This window comes from Ranitomeya imitator, chromosome 2 (assembly GCF_032444005.1).
Source record: "Ranitomeya imitator isolate aRanImi1 chromosome 2, aRanImi1.pri, whole genome shotgun sequence".
NCBI classification, from domain to species: domain Eukaryota; kingdom Metazoa; phylum Chordata; class Amphibia; order Anura; family Dendrobatidae; genus Ranitomeya; species Ranitomeya imitator.
Window position 1 is genome coordinate 642269046 of NC_091283.1, and position 20058 is coordinate 642289103.

The following is a 20058-nucleotide window of genomic DNA, read 5'->3' on the forward strand; positions in this document are numbered from 1 at the left end:
AAGCATGCCGAAATGAGGAGACTTAAAGGGACTCTGTCACCTGAATTTGGCAGGACTGGTTTTGGGTCATATAGGCGGAGTTTTCGGGTGTTTGATTCACCCTTTCCTTACCCGCTGGCTGCATGCTGGCTGCAATATTGGATTGAAGTTCACTCTCTGTCCTCCATAGTACACGCCTGCACAAGGCAAGATTGCTTTGCGCAGGTGTGTACTATGGAGGACAGAGAATGAACTTCAATCCAATATTGCAGCCAGCATGCAGCCAGCGGGTAAGGAAAGGGTGAATCAAACACCCGAAAACTCCGCCCATATGACCCAAAACCAGTCCCGCCAAATTCAGGTGACAGAGTCCCTTTAAAAGGAACCTGTCAGCAGTTTTGGCCGATATAAGATATGGCCGTCACCTTTCAGGGCTTCTCTACAGCATTCTATAGTGAGCTGGAGATTGTACATAAGGCTCCCCCAGACTGGTGTTCCACTGGTTGGGCCCATTCCTTGTCTGCCCTTATTCATACTGAGGTCAACATTGACACATGGTAAGGTTTTTAACATCCTGATCAGGGTTACCTTGTCAAGTTGGGTAGAGGTCCTGCTTGACCTCGAAATGCGTTGACTATTAACCCGGTTTCACCATTTTGGGAACAGGAGCACTTTACTAATAAGCAGATTGCATTTTACAACATTTGAGAAGTTGTAATACTTGTATATTAGAATGTGTCTTAAAATCACGTCCTAAGAAATATATAGTGGTCAAACCATTTAATGGATCTACTAACATACCTAATATACAGTAACACTGATTAGTGTCAATAAACTGGGATCCAACATGTTTTATTGTAAACTTTTTAAAGCTACCACCTCCACCTCAGAGGTTCAGCCACAGCTGTAATCTATACTGCTCCTTTTCGAAAATTATGCAGTTGAATCCCCATTCTTTTGAGAACCATGGTAATCGCAAATAATTATGATGCCGAGACCAACACGACATGGCAGAACATAAATCGAAATACACTTTTCCCTTCTCGATTGGCGTTTATGCTGAGGTCACAACTTCAGTGGCATGGGAATGAAAGGCCACCTCTAGACCAAATAGCAGTATTTTTGTTCTACTCTTTATCTTCTCACTCAAAGTTTAATCGTAAAGTACACAGAGGTGCTGCAATACATTAGGACTATACATTTTACTATTTTCCAGGGTAATCAAAGAAAGAACAGAAAACATTTTTATTAGTTAACCAAAAACTTGGTGCAAGCAAGGTAAGTGGCATACAAATGCTGCAGTTATTAAGGCTTCTGATGTCCGAACAGTGCTAAATCCAAAAGTAGCGCTCTCATACTCTACATAGTTTTATCATGGCCATAGTATTGACTGATTAAAAAAACAAAAATACTATCTGGCACCTGTAGCAGTCCCCAGTCAATGCAGAAGGATCGTCCTCAGCTTTGGAGCTCCATTTTTATTGGTAGAACAGACGTTCCTTCCTGAATTTGCTTGAGAAGAAGTAGTCTACCTTGCTGATCAAGAGCAGGAAAGGGCTGCGAGCATGTGTGCTCCTGTCGATGTTTCTCAAAACTTGGCTTACTACTGAAACGTTTTCCACAGAATTCGCAGGAGTATATATGTTCTTCCATGTGAATTCTCTGATGAGTGTTAAAATCGTCCTCCTGCATGAAGCCTTTGCCACAGATGGAACACAGAAAAGGTTTCGCTCGGTTGTGAACCATTTCGTGCTTACGAAGGATGTACTTCTTTGCAAAACGTTTTCCACATTCTGAACAAACGTATGGATTCTTTTTCAAGTTCACCCCAAGATGGTTATCAAGCAACTGCTGGGTAAAGAAACGCTTCCCACATCTGGAGCAGATAAACGGTTTGTCACCAGTATGAATCAACTCGTGTTTTACCAAAGCTTTTGCATTTTTGAAGGTTATGGGGCACTGAAAACAAGCAAAGCCATTCTCAAACGCATGAAATTTTTGGTGCGAGACCACATCACAAAAACGCTTGAAGCGCCTTTCACACTTGAAACATCTGAATGGTCTCTCTTCTATAACTGGCTTTATACCAGGCGGCATGATCGCTTGACAAAATAGTCCTGACTCAGAAGATACATACTCCGAAAGGTTCATTGTAACCCCTGACATTATGTCTTCAGTTTGTTGCATACAGAATGTTAGAAATTCATCAATGCTATTCCTCAAACGTTCAGAGAACTTGTGTAAATTGTAACTTTCTTCAATAGAATTTGCAACCTTTGCATCCATTGAATCTGTTGAATGTAAACAGAAATAAAACAATCAATCAATGTTCCATTCCAAATCTAAGCACCCTGTCATACAGAAAAACTAAAAGACATCCCCAGAGAGGGGACCTCTCACCTTCACACTGAAAAAAATGGAATTAATTATAGCTGGAGAAAAAAAAAAGCTAGTTATAACTGGGGAAGTGACACTTCATCCTCCATTGAAGTAGGTACCTCCTACAGTGAGCAGGTAATGACTAGATTAGATTTGTTCTGGGAAAAAGACACCAAGGATGAGATTTGTTTTTGCAGAGGCGGGGCTGTAGGTTTCTCAGGCATAAGCTATCCATGCCATGTTTCATCTCTATAGACAAAAAATGGCGATAAGAAAAATTACAATATCTACCACCTGGGACCTCCGGGGGCAAAGATACACCGAAAGTAAGGGATCTCATAAAATTCTAATAGACCTAGCACATCCCACAAACAGCCCCATATGAGCTCATCAATGGTATGCAACATTCATCTAATAAAACCAGAATTTGTAGGTCTTTGTTCATTCTGGAAGACATAGTTTGCTGTGAAAGTGGTCCATTTTCCCTATCAGAGTGCTTCCCTCCATAAATATAAGAGCCATTCCAGCAACATCAGGTTTACCAATTCTCTTTCATTGTTCCTTTTCGATGTAATTGTATATACCGTATTGTTTTGTTTCCATTTTGTATCATCTTTGTATATTTTTTTTTATAATACACTGCCTTTCTGGGTTAAATATATAAATTGTAATAGCTTGTCTTGCTCTGTAAATCGCCCCCCTGACGCCATATGCTAAATGTAACGGATGTCGGCCTGTATAAACGATTGGTGGTGGCAGCTAGTAGTTCTTTTGTTATTGTGGAGTTGGCAGTGACCGTACCAGGATATGGATGGATATATATGTATTCCATGTGTTAGAATCAGAGGTGTATATACTATTAGCTCACTGAGTTCCACAATAAATGCCCTAGTACTGGAAGCAGCTGAATCTATCACTCGTCGTTCAATTGAGTAATTTGTTCAACTGAGTAATTTTCCTGACGATTGGAAGCAGTGGAGTAGCGTTCCCCTGACAAACTGGTGACAGCGGTAAGACTTGTGTAATCTCCCCGGTGTCATCCTGACCACTTGCTCTCTTTTCAGTCTGCTTTAAACATTTTGTCAGGAATCCATTTTCCGTTTAAGACATTACATTATTACTTTGGGGAAAATTTTATATTCACACAAAGGAAACTCAAAGGGCCATATTCAAAGCATTTATGCCAGTATTCTCGCAGGAAAAGCTTTGAAAAGTCGCATCATTTTTGCGCAACTGGCGGCTGCCCTAAAATTATGCAACACTTGACTTTGCTCAGCACCGACAAACTAAGCGAATTTGGGGCAGGACGGAGGTATGACGAGCAGAGATGGCATTCTCTAAGCCACAAATCCTACTCCAGCAGGGACTGGAGTAGAATGTGAGGCGAGGTGCACACTGAGGTGTATGCCAGCGTTCTTGATGTATAGGGTCCCATAGAGTACAGTGAAATGAAGGGATATCCTTGGAGCTCAACCGTTATCTCTTGGCTAGAGTGAAGACTTGTTACAAAAACCTGATTCTCTCTTTGGAAGATCTGTCCTGTTTTGTATTGTGCAGGCAATACAATGATTTTAGTGAACATGTTGTAACAATTAACAGGGGCACAAGAGAAGGGGAATGTGACCCAAACCCCCTAATTTTGTCAAAATGTATTTAGCATGTTGCATTTTAATATGCTCAATCCTTTGTTTGTCTGGCAGATAAGAAGTCAACATAGATGGTTGTCAAATATTTGCCTCTTAGTTACATATACTGTAAAAAATGAGGATTTCTCTTCGGATCGCAGATATCAAGGTGTCATTATGCATAACTTTCTAGGACCTACACGCCCATATAAATGGCTCAGGAGGGTTGATCATACTGACAGATCCCTTTAAATATTCCTGCACAGGGTGTGGTTGGTGGATCCAATTCATAGGAAGACTAATCCAAAGGACAAACCCTTTTAATCTGTACAATATAGAAGAATGCACTTTTAATCTTTGGACAAACTGTCACCATTATGAACTTTATTTTATACTTTTATTTTAGAGTTCATATTTATCCACAAACATCAATGTTTAGCTATTCTTATGTAATGTTTTATTTTGATGCTGATTGGGTGGTATATTCCAATGTGCCAGGTGTATGCTTTTATAAAATATATGGGTAGAAATCTTACATTTTGAGATTTATTTTAATTTTAGGTACTAGTATTATCTTTACACGTCATGTCAATTTGTCAATGCAAAATTACAGTTTGCAAAAGAGAAGGCAGACAAAATGTAGTAGCTGAACGAATATAATTTTTTAATGTGCGAGATCTTCCGCTTTACCAATGACACATTGACAGGACAGTAGAGAGTAGAAGAGAGGTCTTCTCAGAAAATGGATTAAGACGTTAAAGCATCAATAACTCAATGCTTCAGACTCCATTCAGTAGAGATGCATCACTCATCGGTGGCTCTTGGCGCTACTCTATCCTTCCTTCATATATACACGGAGTTTTGATGAAAAAAAGGGCACACTAAAGTTCAGCTTTAATGAACATCTTCCAGTGAAATAAAGATCTTTTATGGTGCTATTACTCACCTTTCCTGCTAAGTCCAGGAATCGGAGAATTTCTGAACTGCTTGGGGTATTTCACGTAGAGATCTTCTCCTTGCTCAATCATCGTTATCAATGGGGGTTTAACCGTGATCCAACCTGTGTATAGTGTATATATAAAAAGCAGTGAATGCCAGAATGTGTCAAACCCACAAACCCTTATCAACCTTATTAGAGTCTAGTTCCAAACAGCCACTTTTACCCACCTGACAAAAAAGCTAAATAATCAACACTAATACTCTGTCCTAGAAATGATCCAATCTACTTGATCCAAGTTTCATTATGAACTCAAACAACTTGTAATTTGATTTGTTCAAGTTGCTTTACAAAAAAAAGTCAGCAACCATTTTATACAGGCAATCAGAAAGATCATAAGCCAGTATAAAAGCCTAGGTAGGGAATTCAGCAGCCATTTAGGGGTGATTTTAGGATAGCAAGAGAACATCAGCGCTCACAGCTGTATAATAAAGATAGAAAGAGAAAGCCCTAAAACATTGACCAAACAATGCAGACAATAATGTGTTGTACAACTGCAGCACTGAAGATAGTGAGAGATAGGAGGAAATGGCATTAACAGCCGTGCAAGAATAACTGATCAGTGATATGGTATAGCTAGCAACTGTTCGGTGGCATTAACCCCTTATTGGCCACCAACACATATTTTTACTGACCTCACATATCTGACAACAGCATCCCCGACTGGTGTAAATGCAGCAGCTGTTGACTGTACACTATAGCTGACAATCTGCTGTATCAGACTTGATTGGTTTTGGTATTAAACATGGCTTTTTAACCATTTAGATGGGCTTTCAAAAGTGATTAAGGCATCTAAATGGTTAACAGAGTGTGGGGAATCTCTCTATAAACCAATCGGGACCCTCAGATCATGATTGTGTGGTCTTGATGGTTGCCATGGAAATTCACGGCCAAATAACGGCCTTAGAGTCTGATGGCTATAGCTGCTTGTTCTGAAGTTAGCGACATTTAGATGGTAAAAATAACATTTTTCCTTCCTGCCATGCAAGGTTGAATTAATTACCGAAAAGCATCCAAATGGTTAATAAGTTACCTGACAGCAGTTTTGAATACCTTGAGGGGCGCTGTTTTTAAAATGGTCTCACTTTTGGGGATTTTACAACATATAGATCTGCTAAAGATACTTCAAAACTAAAAAAAGTGTGTTTTGTAAATTTCCTTGAAAAAAATGAAAAATTGCTGCTAAAATTTTGAACCTTCCAACATCTTTAAAAAAAAAAAATTTTTTTTTTTTTTTTTTTTTAAACGGTGCTGATGTAAAGCAGACATAAGGTAAATGTTAATGACTATTTTATGTAGTATGACTGTCTGGATTAAAGGGACAATCAAAGTTTGAAAAATAGCTAATTTTTAGAATTTTTTCACAAAATTTCTGATATTTTTATTAATAAATACAGAAAATATAAAATTGACCATTAACATAAAGTACAATGTGTCACGGAAAAAACAGTCTCAAAATCAATGAGATCTGTTGAAGCATTCTACAGTAATTATCACTTATCTCCTTCGTGACCAGAGCTTTTTTCGGTTTTGCATTTTCGTTTTTCACTCCTCTCCATCCCAGAGCCATAACTTATTTTTTGCGGGACAATTTGTACTTTTGAACAACACCATTGGTTTTAGCATGTCGGATACTCGAAAACGGGAAAAAAATTCCAAGTGCGGTGAAATTGCAAAAAAAGTGCAATCCCACACTTGATTTTTGTTTGGCTTGTTTGCCATGTTCAGTAAATGCTACAACTGACCTGCCATTATGATTCTCCAGGTCTTTACGAGTTCATAGCCACCAAACATGTCTAGGTTCTTTTTTATCTAAGTGGCGAAAAAAAATTGCGCCATTTTCTGAGACCCATAGCATCTCCAATTTTCGTGATCTCGGGTTGGGTGAGGGCTTATTTTTTGTGTGCTGAGCTGACATTTTAATGATACCATTTTTGTGCAGATACGATCTTTTGATCGCCTGTTATTGCATTTTAATGCAATGTAGCAGCAACCAAAAAAAACGTAATTCTGGTGTTTTGATTTTTTTCTCGTTACGCCATTTAGTGATCAGGTTAATCCTTTTTTTTTTTTTTTTTTTTTTTTATAGATCGGGCGATTCTGAATGCGGCGATACCAAATATGTCTATGTTTGGTTTTATTTTTATTGTTTTATTTTGAATGGGGCGAAAGGGGGGTGATTTGAACTGGAGTATTTTTTTTCAGATTTTTAATCATATTTTTGTGTTTACTTTTGGCATGCTTCAATAGCCTCCAAGGGAGGCTAGAAGCTGCCATAACTTGATCGGCTCTGCTACATATATTTGTATATTTGATCTTTATTTAAAAGATTACAATAAAGGAAAATGAGCCAATGCAAAAGTTTGGGTACCCTGCATGGTTAGTACCCAGTTGCACCGCCTTTTGAAAGTATCACAGCTTGTAAACACTTTTTGTAGTCAGAAAAGTCTTTCAATACTTGTTTGAGGGATTTTTATCCATTATTCCTTGGAAAATTCTTCCAGCTCTGCGAGATTCCCGGCTCATCTTGCATGCACTACTATTTTGAGGTCTGACCTCAAATTTTCAATGATGTTCAGCTCAGGGAACTGTGAGGGCCATTGTAAAACCTTCAGCTTGCACCTTTTAAAGTAGTCTGTTGTGGATTTTCACATGTGTTTAGGATCATTGTCCATATGTAGAAGCCATCCTCATTTCAACTTCAGTTTTTTGTTACAGATGGTGTTATATTTACTTCAAGAATTTGTTGAAATTTCATTGAATCTATTTTTCCGCTACTTGTGAAATGTGGCACCGCCTGAAACCCCAAAGCAGGATTGATCCACACCCCAGACTTAAAGGTTGATGAGATGTTCTTTTCCTGAAATTCTGTGCCCTTTTTTCTCCACACATATGGGTGTTTCTCACAAAATTAGAATATCATCAAAAAGTTAATTTATTTTAGTTCTTCAATACAAAAAATATAGAGTCATTACAAACAAAGTGATCTATTTCAAGTGTTTATTTCTGTTAATGTTGATGATTATAGCTTACAGCCAATGAAAACTCAAAAGTCATTATCTCAGTAAATTAGAATAATTAACAAAAATCACCTGCAAAGGCTTCATAAGGGTTTAAAAAGGTCCCTTAATCTGTTTCAGTAGGCTCCACAATCATGGAGAAAGAAGAAGGCTGTTCAAATAGTCCTATTAATATTAATATCATATTAATGGAAAGTTGAGTGGAAGGAAAAAATGTGGTAGAATAAGGTGCACAAGCAACCGGGATAACCTCAAACATTTTGGGGCAATTCACTGATGGAATCTTGTTTCAAGAGCCACCACACACAACACGTATCCAAGACATGGGCTACAAGTGTCGCATTCCTTGTGTCAAGCCACTCATGTACAACACCAGAAGCGTCTCACCTGGGCCAAGGAGAAAAAGATCTTGACTGTTGCTCAGGGGTCCAAAGTGTTGTTTTCAGATGAAAGTAAATTTTGAATTTCATTTGGAAATCAAGGTCCCAGAGTCTGGAGGAATAGTGGAGAGGTACACAATCCAAGCTGCTTGAGGTCTAGTGTGAAGTTTCCACAATCCGTGATGGTTTGGGGATCCATGTCATCTACTGGTGTAGGTCCACTGTGTTTTATCAAGACCAAAGTCAGCGCAGCCGTCTACCAGGAAATTTTAGAACACTTCATACTTCCCTCTACCGACAAGCTTTTTGGAGATAGAAATTTCATTCTCCAGCAGGACTTGGCACCTGTCCACACTGCCAAAAGTACCAATACCTGGTTTAAAAACAACAGTATCACTGTGCTTGATTGGCCAGCAAACTCGCCTGACCTTAACCCCATAGTGAATTTATGGGGTATTGTTAAGAGGAAGATGAGACACCAGACCCATCAATGCAGATGAGCTGAAGGCTGCTATCAAAGCAACCTGGGCTTCCATAACACCTTAGCAGTACCACAGACTGATAGCCCCATGTCACGCCGCAGTGATGCAGTAATTTATGCAAATGGAGCCCCGACCAAGTATTGAGTGCATTTACTGAACATACATTTCAGTAGGCCAACATTTTGGATTTTAAAATCATTTTCCAAGCTGGTGTTATAAAGTATTCTAATTTACTGAGATGATGACTTTTGGGTTTTCATTGGCTGTAAGCCATAATCATCAACATTAACAAAAATAAACACTTGAAATAGATTACTCTGTTTGTAATGACTATATAATATAAGAGTTTAATTTTTGTATTGAAGAACTGAAAAAAATAACTTTTTGATGATATTCTAATTTTGTGGGAAGCACCTGTACCTTTGATCATTGTGGCCAAAGACATCTATTTTAACTTCATCGGTCCACAGGACTTATTTCCCAAACTGCATCAGGCTTGTTTAGATGTTCTTGTGCATTCTTTAAAAAGCTGACATTTATGGTGAGGATGAAGGAGAGGTTTTCTTCTGATGACTCTTCCATGAATGCCATATTTGTGCAACTCCAGAATCTACTAAATGTTTCTGAAGGTCTTTTGTAGTCAAATGAGGGTTCTGATTTGCCTCTCTATCAAATCCTACGAGCAGCTCTCACTGAAATTTTGATTTGTCTTCCAGACCTCATCTTGACCTCAACTGTTCCTGTTAACTGCCATTTCTTACTAACATTTCAAACTGAGGAAAAGGCAACTTGAAAATGCTTTGCTATCTTCTTATAGCCTTCTCCTGCTTTGTGTACCTCCACCATTTTCATTTTCAGAGTACTAGGCAGCTGCTTAAAAGAACCCTTGACTGCTGTCTTTTGGCACAAGGTTAAAGGAGGCTGGGCTTTTATAAATCTGGGAAATTTGCATCACCCGAACTCTCCTAATGATGCGAACAAGCCGTAACCCAAACAGGCTAATTAAGGTCTGAAACCTTGGTCAATATTATCTGGCCACACAAATCTAAAAGGTAAAAAGTAAGTCACCATGGATATTGGCCCCCCACTCTAAAAATAGTAGCCCGCAGCCGTTCCAGTCACAGATGCAGGCTCACGCTGTCATCTGACGCTCTGACCAGTGGTATTAATCTTACCGCCGGTGTTTCTTGCGCTGTCAGTGAAACGGACTTCGTGGTGCCCGAACAGTAGGGGTTTGGTATGGACTCTGAACTTTACTGTTCGGGTTCGCCCATCTCTAATCAGCAAGAAAACTCCTTAACCCCTTCCCGACCTTTGACGCCACGTAGGCGTCATGAAAGTCGGTGCCCATCCGACCCATGACGCCTATGTGGCGTCATGGAAAGATTGCGTCCTTGCAGATCGGGTGAAAGGGTTAACTCCCATTTCACCCGATCTGCAGGGACAGGGGGAGTGGTAGTTTAGCCCAGGGGGGGTGGCTTCACCCCCCCCGTGGCTACGATCGCTCTGATTGGCAGTTTCACTTTCAACAGCCAATCAGAGCGATTTGTAATATTTCACCTATTATAACTGGTGAAATATTACAATCCAGCCATGGCCGATGCTGCAATATCATCAGCCATGGCTGGAAACACTAATGTGCCCCCAACCCACCCCACCGATCGCCCCCCCCAGCCCTCCGATCTGTCCGGTACACTGCTCCGGCTCCCCTCCGTCCTGTGCTCCGCTCCCCCCGTGCTCTTGTCCGCTCCCCCTGTGCTCCAATCACACCCCCTGCACTCCGATCCACCCCCCTCCGTGCTCCGTTCCACCCCCCGTGCTCCGTTCCACCCCCCCGTGCTCTGTTCCACCCCCCCCCGTGCTCCGTTCCACCCCTCCCGCACTCCGTTCCACCCCCCCATGCTCCGATCCCCCCTCCCCCGCTCCTCCCCACCCCATCATACTTACCGATCCTGCCGGGGTCCGTCCGTCTTCTCCCCGGGCGCCGCCATCTTCCAAAATGGCGGGCGCATGCGCAGTGCGCCCGCCGAATCTGCCGGCCGGCAGATTCGTTCCAAAGTGCATTTTGATCACTGAGATATACTCTATCACAGTGATCAAAATATAAAAAATAATAAATGACCCCCCCCCCCTTTGTCACCCCCATAGGTAGGGACAATAAAAAAATAAAGAATTTTTTTTTCCACTAATGTTAGAATAGGGTTAGGGTTAGGGCTAGGGCTAAGGTTAGGGGTAGGGCTAGGGTTAGGGCTAGGGTTAGGGCTAGGGTTAGGGCTAGGGCTTCGGTATGTGCACACGTATTCTGGTCCTCTGCGGATTTTTCCGCTGCGGATTTGATAAATCCGCAGTGCTAAACCTGTCATGATCCCAATGGCAGGGGATCACCAAAAGGACAAGCACAAAAACAAAACAAGCTCTAGGGTGATGGAACCTGAGCTGACCGCGATCCTGAACCTAAACACACAACTAGCAGTAGCCGGGGAACGTGCCTACGATGATTCCTAGACGTCTCGCGCCAGCCGAAGGATTAACTTCCCCTATAAGAAGAAACACAGACCTCACTTGCCTCCAGAGAAACACCCCACAGAAATAGCAGCCCCCCACATGTAATAACGGTGAAATGAGAGGAAAGCACATACGTAGTTATGAAAATAGAATCAGCAAAAATGAGGCCCGCTAAAGCTAGATAGCAGAGGATACAAAAGTGAACTGCGCGGTCAGCGAAAAACCCTTCAAAAAAAACCATCCTGAAATTACTTGAACTCATGTGCCAACTCATGGAACATGAGAGCAACCAGCAGCAAGGAATCACATATCTGCAAGCTGGACTAAAACAAAAATTAAGCAAAACGTGGAACAGGAAAATCAAAACTTAGCTTGTCCTGAAGATAACAGACACAGGGAGCAGAGGGAAAAAGACACGCTGATTACATTGATAGCCGGCGAGGAAATGACAAAAAAGCCAGGTTAAATAGGAAACTCCCATAACCTGATGGAACAGGTGGACACCAGAGACCGCAGAGAACACAAGTCACCCAGTACCATCAGTAACCACCAGAGGGAGCCCAAAAACAGCACTCAACAACATAAACCGCTGCGGATTTATGGCGGATTTACCGCGTTTTTTCTGCGCATTTCACTGCGGCTTTACAATTGCGATTTTCTATTTGAGCAGTTGTAAAACCGCTGCGGAATCCGCACAAAGAAGTGACATGCTGCGGAATGTAAACCGCTGTGTTTCCGTGCAGTTTTTCCGCAGCATGTGTACAGCGATTTTTGTTTCCCATATGTTTACATTGAACTGTAAACTCATGGGAAACTGCTGCGGATCCGCAGCGTTTTCCGCAGCGTGTGCACATACCTTTAGAATTAGGCTATGTGCACACGGTGCGGATTTGGCTGCGGATCCGCAGCAGTGTTCCATCAAGCTTACAGTACCATGTAAACATATGGAAACCAAATCCGCTGTGCCCATGGTGCGGAAAATACCGTGCGGAAACGCTGCGTTGTATTTTCCGCAGCATGTCAATTCTTTGTGCGGATTCCGCAGCGTTTTACACCTGTTCCTCAATAGGAATCTGCAGGTGAAATCCGCACAAAAAACACTGCAAATCCGCGGAAAATCCGCAGGTAAAACGCAGTGCCTTTTACCCGCGGATTTTTCAAAAATGATGCTGAAAAATCTCACACGAATCCGCAACGTGGGCACATAGCCTTAGGGTTGTGGTTAGGGTTGTGATTAGGGTTATGGCTACAGTTGGGATTAGGGTTAGGGGTGTGTTGGGGTTAGTGTTGGAGGTAGAATTGAGGGGTTACCACTGTTTAGGCACATCAGGGGTCTCCAAACGCAACATGGCGCCACCATTGATTCCAGCCAATCTCGTATTCAAAAAGTCAAATGGTGCTCCCTCAATTCCGAGCCCTGACGTGTTCTCAAACAGTGGTTTACCCCCACATATGGGGTACCAGCATACTCAGGATAAACTGCGCAACAATTACTGGGGTCCCATTTCTCCTGTTACCCTTGTGAAAATAAAAAAATGCCTGCTAAAACATCAGTTTTGAGGAAAGAAAAATTATTTTTTATTTTCACGGCTCTGCGTTGTAAACGTCTGTGAAGCACTTGGGGGTTCAAAGTGCTCACCACATATCTAGATAAGTTCCTTGGGGGGTCTAGTTTCAAAAATGGGGTCACTTGTGGGGGCTTTCTACTGTTTAGGCACACCAGGGGCTCTGCAAATGCAACGTGACGCCCGCAGACCATTCCATCAAAGTCTGCATTTCAAAAGTCACTACTTCCCTTCTGAGCCCCGATGTGTGCCCAAACAGTGGTTTACCTCCACACATGGGGTATCAGCGTACTCAGGAGAAACTGAACAACAACTTTTGGGGTCAAATTTCTCCTGTTACCCTTGGGAAAATAGGAAATTCCAGGCTAAAAAATCATTTTTGAGGAAAGAAAAATTATTTTTTATTTTCATGACTCTACGTTATAAACTTCTGTGAAGCACCTGGGGGTTTAAAGTGCTCAATATGCATCTAGATAAGTTCCTTGGGGGGTCTAGTTTCAAAAATGGGGTCACTTGTGAGGGAGCGCCAATGTTTAGGCACACAGGAGCTTTCCAAACGCGACATGGTGTCCGCTAACGATGGAGATAATTTTTCATTCAAAGAGTCAAATGGCGCTCCTTCCCTTCCGAGCCTTACCATGTGCCCAAACAGTGGTTTACCCCCACATATGAGGTATCAGTGTACTCAGGAGAAATTGCCCAACAAATTTTAGGATCCATTTTATCCTGTTGCCCATGTGAAAATGAAAAAATTGAGGCTAAAAGAATTTTTTTGTGAAAAAAAAGTACTTTTTCATTTTTACGGATCAATTTGTGAAGCACCTGGGGGTTCAAAGTGCTCACTATGCATCTAGATATGTTCCTTGGGGCATCTAGTTTCCAAAATGGGGTCACTTGTGGGGGAGCTCCAATTTTTAGGCACACGGGGGCTCTCCAAACGTGACATGGTGTCCGCTAAAGAGTGGAGCCAATTTTTGATTCAAAAAGTCAAATGGCGCTCCTTCCCTTCCAAGCCCTGCCGTGCGCCCAAACAGTGGTTTACCCCCACATATGAGGTATCAGCGTACTCAGGACAAATTGGACAACAAATTTTGTGGTTCAGTTTCTCCTTTTACCATTGGGAAAAAAAAATTGTTGCTAAAAGATAATTTTTGTGACTAAAAAGTTAAATGTTCATTTTTTCCTTCCATGTTGCTTCTGCTGCTGTGAAGCACCTGAAGGGTTAATAAACTTCTTGAATGTGGTTTTGAGTACCTTGAGGGGTGTAGTTTTTAGAATGGTGTCACTTTTGGGTATTTTCAGCCATATAGACCCCTCAAACTGACTTCAAATGTGAGGTGGTCCCTAAAAAAATGGTTTTGTAAATTTCGTTGTAAAAATGAGAAATCGCTGGTCAAATTTTAACCCTTATAACTTCCTAGCAAAAAAAAATTTTGTTTCCAAAATTGTGCTGATGTAAAGTAAACATGTGGGAAATGTTATTTATTAACTATTTTGTGTCACATAACTCTCTGGTTTAACAGAATAAAAATTCAAAATGTGAAATTTTCAAAATTTTCGCCAAATTTCCGTTTTTATCACAAATAAACACAGGTTTTATTGACCTAAATTTACCACTAACATGAAGCCCAATATGTCACGAAAAAACAATCTCAGAACCGCTAGGATCCGTTGAAGCGTTCCTGAGTTATTACCTCATAAAGGGACACTGGTCAGAATTGCAAAAAACGGCAAGGTCTTTAAGGTCAAAATAGGCTGGGTCATGAAGGGGTTAAATGGTTGTGGCTTAAAGTTGTCAAAGAACGCCATACAATTGATCATATCAGATGGGTTCAGTCTTAGGTTATGTTTTGATACTATGTACCATCAATGAGCAAATAATGAGCCCCCTCCTCAAAAATAAATTATCTAGTTAAGAGAATCTACCACTAGATTCTGTCTCTAGACCACCACCTCCATGTTCTACTGCCAGAAATCTCTTTTCCAAACTAGACTTGACTTCATGACTCTTCAACTGTGTTCACAGGTTGAGTTTTTTCAGCGTTTTCTTTTGTGCAAATTTTCAGCAGTGTTTTACAGTATCGGCAAGGTCTGTGAGATTTCAGGAATCTAATGCACACAGCTTGGCTTTTTGTCCGCAGTATTTTGTGCAAAACCTTGGGTTTTTTTTTAGAATGGAACATGTCACTTCTTTCAGCATTTTTCACCGATTGAAAGCAATAGGTGGTGCAAAAAAACGCTGAAAAAAAAAAAAGGTATCAGTTTTTGTAGCGTTTTTTTGGTGCCAAAATCTGAAGTAGAATCATTTTTTTCTTTATGCACTAAACTTTATCAGCATGCACAAGAGACAAATGTATCATGACAAAAACACAGTAAAAAAAGGGACCAAAAAGCAGGAAAAAAGCAGCACAAAAAAAAAAAAAAAAATCAGCAAAACTAAGCAAAACCGGCAAGTTTCTTATTGCCAAGTGAGCAGGTTTTGCCTGTGGAAAAATAATGCAGTGTGTGAACGCACTTTATATGACAATTGTCCAAATGTGACAGAAAGACCCTAACCTGGGGGTCACACTTCTTAATAGCAAATTTACATAACATTTATACCTGTAGCATCAATTTGTTGCTGGTATAAAATAGAAGTGCCAAAAAATTGGTATTAAAAATATTAATTTCAATATTAAAATAAATTAAAACAGGAAGATTTACTGAAAAAAAATGTAGGCAGTTGAATTCATATAATTTGAATTTTTAGCAGCATACGGTAGGTAAAATAGCAGCATGAGCATGATACAGTAACTAATGCACCAGACCTTGGCTAGAAGATGTTAATATATAAAAAATACAAAATAAATAATACTGTAAAAGACTTCTGTGATTAAATGAATACCCTCTGTATTTATGATAGAATGGCTCAGAAAGACAATAAATATTGTTTTTAGTCCGAATTTGTATTCGGGAGGGAAGTCAATTAATCACATGAACATTGAATGGCAATCTTAACGTAAAGTGCTTGTGCTAACAGGAAACATGAGGTGAAAACTAATTATTCACATAACCATTATCATATATACAAAGTGCTTGTGCTTAGCAGAAATACATCAATCAAGTGAAGACAGATGGCAAGTATTCTCCAGTGGGTTGCTTTATGGTTATAGCCTGTATGAAAGTGCAAAATGTCCCTGTTTTAGCCCATGAGCATCCCTTAATACAATAGCAGGGCAATGAAGGGCTGGCCCTATACATTGCTTGTTAGTTTATTTCTGTTTGAAAATAATTCTTTGGTATAAGGAGTATACCCATGAATTATATAAGGAATCAGATTTAAAAAAAAAAAAAAAAAAAAGAATAGCATAAAAATGGTTTAAACACACCAACAAAAAACAGGGTATTGCTGTAATAAATCCTGGTATAATAATGTTGAAAAATAATAAGCATCCGATCACGAACCGCAATGCACGGATAGGACGCAAGTCTCCTGACCCAAGTGAGACAGCCTCATAGAAATATAAGAAGCGGTCCTGCTCCAGTCGGGAGACTTGCATGAGCCTTTAGAAGGGGTCAAATCCTACCAATAGGAAATGTCTTACCTAGAGACTGAAGGGTGCGGTAATTCTTCACCATCATCTCCATGTAAAGGTCTTTGTCTTCTTCGTTCAAACATTCCCACTCATCCTTGGAGAAGTAGATGGCGACATCATCAAACTGAATCTGACCCTAAAAAGAAAGATTTCTGCTCATTTTTAGGTTCCACTTCAACACAAATAAAAGGAACAGATTTTGGTTTTCCCGCTCTGCCGTATAGTTCAGTGACAAATATAGAGACATTGGATTGTGATTCCCCATTAGGACACGGAATCCCAGTCAAAGGGGTGGTCTGGTGACAATAAGTTATCACCTATCCACGGTGGTGATCTAACAGCTGGGACCCAACAGTAATCAGCTGAACCCAGAAATTCTGTCTGTTACATGGAATGGTAGTGCAATTATTCGACTGCTAATTTAATCATTCCCAAAGGGGCTGCCGCTCCGCTCTTTCCGGCAGCCCATAAAGAATGCATGGAGTGACGTCCTGGCATCCACATGTATCATGAAAACCAGAAACAAAAATTATTTCAATATCCGAACGGGAGGACAAAAAAAAAAAAAAATGTTAAAAGAATATGTACGATAAGAGACAAAAATATGTCTGGTGGGGAAAATGGCCGGTTAGGAACTCGTTAAAAAATATTACCTGAAATGTATTAAAGGGAACCTGTCAGCAATGCAGTCCGACCTGCAGACACCATGTTATAGAGAAGGGGGAGCCGAGCAGATTGATTTATAGGTTGGTGGAAAAAAAAGAAAATGTATAACCTGTTTTTTCATCATTTAGATTTTGGGTCCAGTGGGTGGTCCTGTCTGTGACGGATAGCCTTCTATGCATGCACGTTATAGAAGGAAGGCTGTCAGTCACCGATAGGAATGAGGATTAAATGATGGCGACTGTTAAATCCAGCTGTCAATCACAAACAGCTGGATTTAACACGAACCGGCCGGAACCGCGTCATTCATCTCAACCATCGGCACCGCCTGTCACGTGATCATGGATAGTCGATAGGTTGTCATGACAGCTGGGGGTCTGCATGCCTGTCATTACGATCCTCCTATGAAAGCCAGCCCATTGCCAGTGTTTATAGAAGATTGTGATTTCTGCAATACATAGCAGATTCAAGAGAAAAAAAAATAGTTTTTAAAAATTGGCCAGACATTCTCCTTCAAAATTCATATTTCCATTTACCACAGCAAGTTAACCAGGACCTGAAGCAGCAAAACAGCCCCAGACCAACACACTACCACCACCATATTTTACTGTTGGTATGATTATCACACTGTGACGATCTTAAGTAGGGGAGGTGGGTACTCTTGATGTGATGTGGGTACTCTTGATGAAATGTAATGTCACACACAAGACAAAAGAGAATAACAGGAACCCTCTATCATTCAAAAGCACCAATCAAAAATAGGAAGGAGGATAGGGACAGGGTGGACTAAACTAAACGGAAACAGGGACAAAAGATAAACGCACACGTACAACAGAACACCTCTACAAGAACTTCTCTCCAAAACACGTAGCTTAAGCACACAGCACAGGAAGATGAATCCCCCATAGCATCAACAAACTCCTGGTCAGCACAGTGTCTCCTATGAACAAGGAAGTAGGGCTTTCACTGGCAAAACAGAGAAGGTCTGGCCAGATTTTATAGGAAGACTTAACAACCAGATCAGAAGCAGCTGAAATGGATCTGCATGTTTCTGACCAGCATAGAAAGGGACTTACTAACAAATAACCCTTAATAAAATTTAACTTTCAATAAGTAACATTAAAAATATTTATACCCCCATCAAAAAAGGTGAAAGGTGCAACATGCAATGTATGTTATAAATATATATTCATATATAGAGGGAGAATCCTGAAGGAGAATGTCTGGGTATCTGTTCGTGACCTCAAGCTGAAGCACACTTGGGTTATGCAGCAGGACAATGATACAAAACATGTCAGCAAATCCACCTCTGGATGGCTTAAATAAAAACAAAACTTAAGACATTGGAGTGGCCTAGTCAAAGTCCAGACCTTAATCCCATTGAGATGCCCTTTAAAAGGCAGTTCATGCTCAGAAACCCTCCAATGTGGCTGAATTACAGCAATTCTGCAAAGATGAGTGGGCCAAAATTCCGTCAGAGTGGCGAGAGGGAAGACAGTGGCATAGCATGTGGTCGCTAACTCTCAGCAGCTCCAGAGTTTGCGCACATAGGATATGATCGTACACCCAGATTCAGTGTGCAGACCAGGAAAGCTGAGTGAGTGCGCAAGCGCGGGATCTGATGGGAGATTGTGGTGACGTAGGGAGCAGTGAAGGGAAGTAATTATAATGCGATGGGCATGGAGAATTTGAAAAAGGCATTTGACATTGACTGAAAAACTAGAGCTGACACTCTTAAAACTGAAACAAAAGATATATGGGGCAATCAAAGTATAAAAAGTGATTTTTGCGATAAATACTAGGAAATTTTGCTTGAGATAAACATGTTAGTGATGCAATGTGCATCCCCAGGACGACATTGGGGGCAGTTTAACAGCAAAAAAGGATGTGATAGGTTCCTTTTAATACCTGTTTTTTTTTGGTTGTTTTTTAACCCCCGAGCAATTTTGAAATCTACAACATGTCAAATTTATTTTGCAGTAACTAGACTTGCATTAGATGAGGAACATCCTCAGATAACCGTATAAGTGTCTTTATTGCATTTCTGCAGCGGAAACACAGGAAAAAAATGCATGAAAAACGCATATGACTATCGATAACATTTTTTCAAAGCCAAGTAACAGAAAGTTTCCAAAACAAAGTAATCTTATGTATAGCATCACAACCAAAATAGAGACAAAAACGACATCTGAAAAAAAAAAAAAAAAAACACCCACGATAAAAACCGCATGTAAAAAAATGCACTCAAAAACGCAATAAAATAAAACGCAAGTAAACTAATTTAGCCAGTAAGTGCAGAAAAACGCACAAAATACTCATCTTGTGAACTTAAGTCTTACAATTCTTAAAGGAGAGTTATGTTATTAAATTTGTATACGTACACAGCATGAAAATAAGCAAGCGTGCAATGGACTTGAGTGTTGTATCTGCTTTAATCTCACAAAGTGTTCCAATGTTTGGATGTCTCTATACAATTCTTAAAATGTTATTGTATTACGCTGCATCTAGAATGGTCACATATGTCTTGGCTTCCTATTGCCCAGAGTTCAAAACACTAACAATGACATACAAAGCCATTCATAACCTGACTCCTCCATACATCTCTGACATGGTCTCCAGGTACCTACCCACACGCAGCCTCCGATCCTCTCATGATCTCCTTCTCTACTCCCCTCTCATCTCTTCCTCCCACAACCGCACCAAGACTTCTCGTGTGCTTCTCCTATACTCTGTAACTCTCTACCCCAACACATCAGGCTCTCGCCTACCACGGAAACCTTCAAAAGGAACCTGAAGACCGACCTCTTCCAACAAGTCTACAACCTGCAGTGATCCTCAGTCTACTGAACCTCCGCATGACCAGCTCTACCCTCTCCTAGTGCAATCTC

At 40.6% G+C, this 20058-nt stretch overlaps 1 protein-coding gene across 5 annotated transcripts in view; it reads right to left on the reverse strand.

Annotated features, from left to right (window-relative positions):
- Positions 1 to 1210: 1210 nt before the first annotated feature.
- The window catches only part of LOC138665358 (zinc finger protein 3-like), a 54984-nt gene continuing 36136 nt past the window's right edge, over positions 1211 to 20058 (reverse strand). For all 5 annotated transcript variants that reach the window (XM_069752764.1, XM_069752766.1, XM_069752763.1 and 2 more), the window contains 3 exons: positions 16517 to 16643; positions 4930 to 5043; positions 1211 to 2270 (listed from right to left, as the gene is read on the reverse strand). In XM_069752764.1, coding sequence (XP_069608865.1) covers positions 1438 to 2270; positions 4930 to 5043; positions 16517 to 16643 — 1074 coding nt within the window. In that variant the 3' untranslated portion in view covers positions 1211 to 1437. The remainder of the gene's footprint in view (positions 2271 to 4929; positions 5044 to 16516; positions 16644 to 20058) is intronic.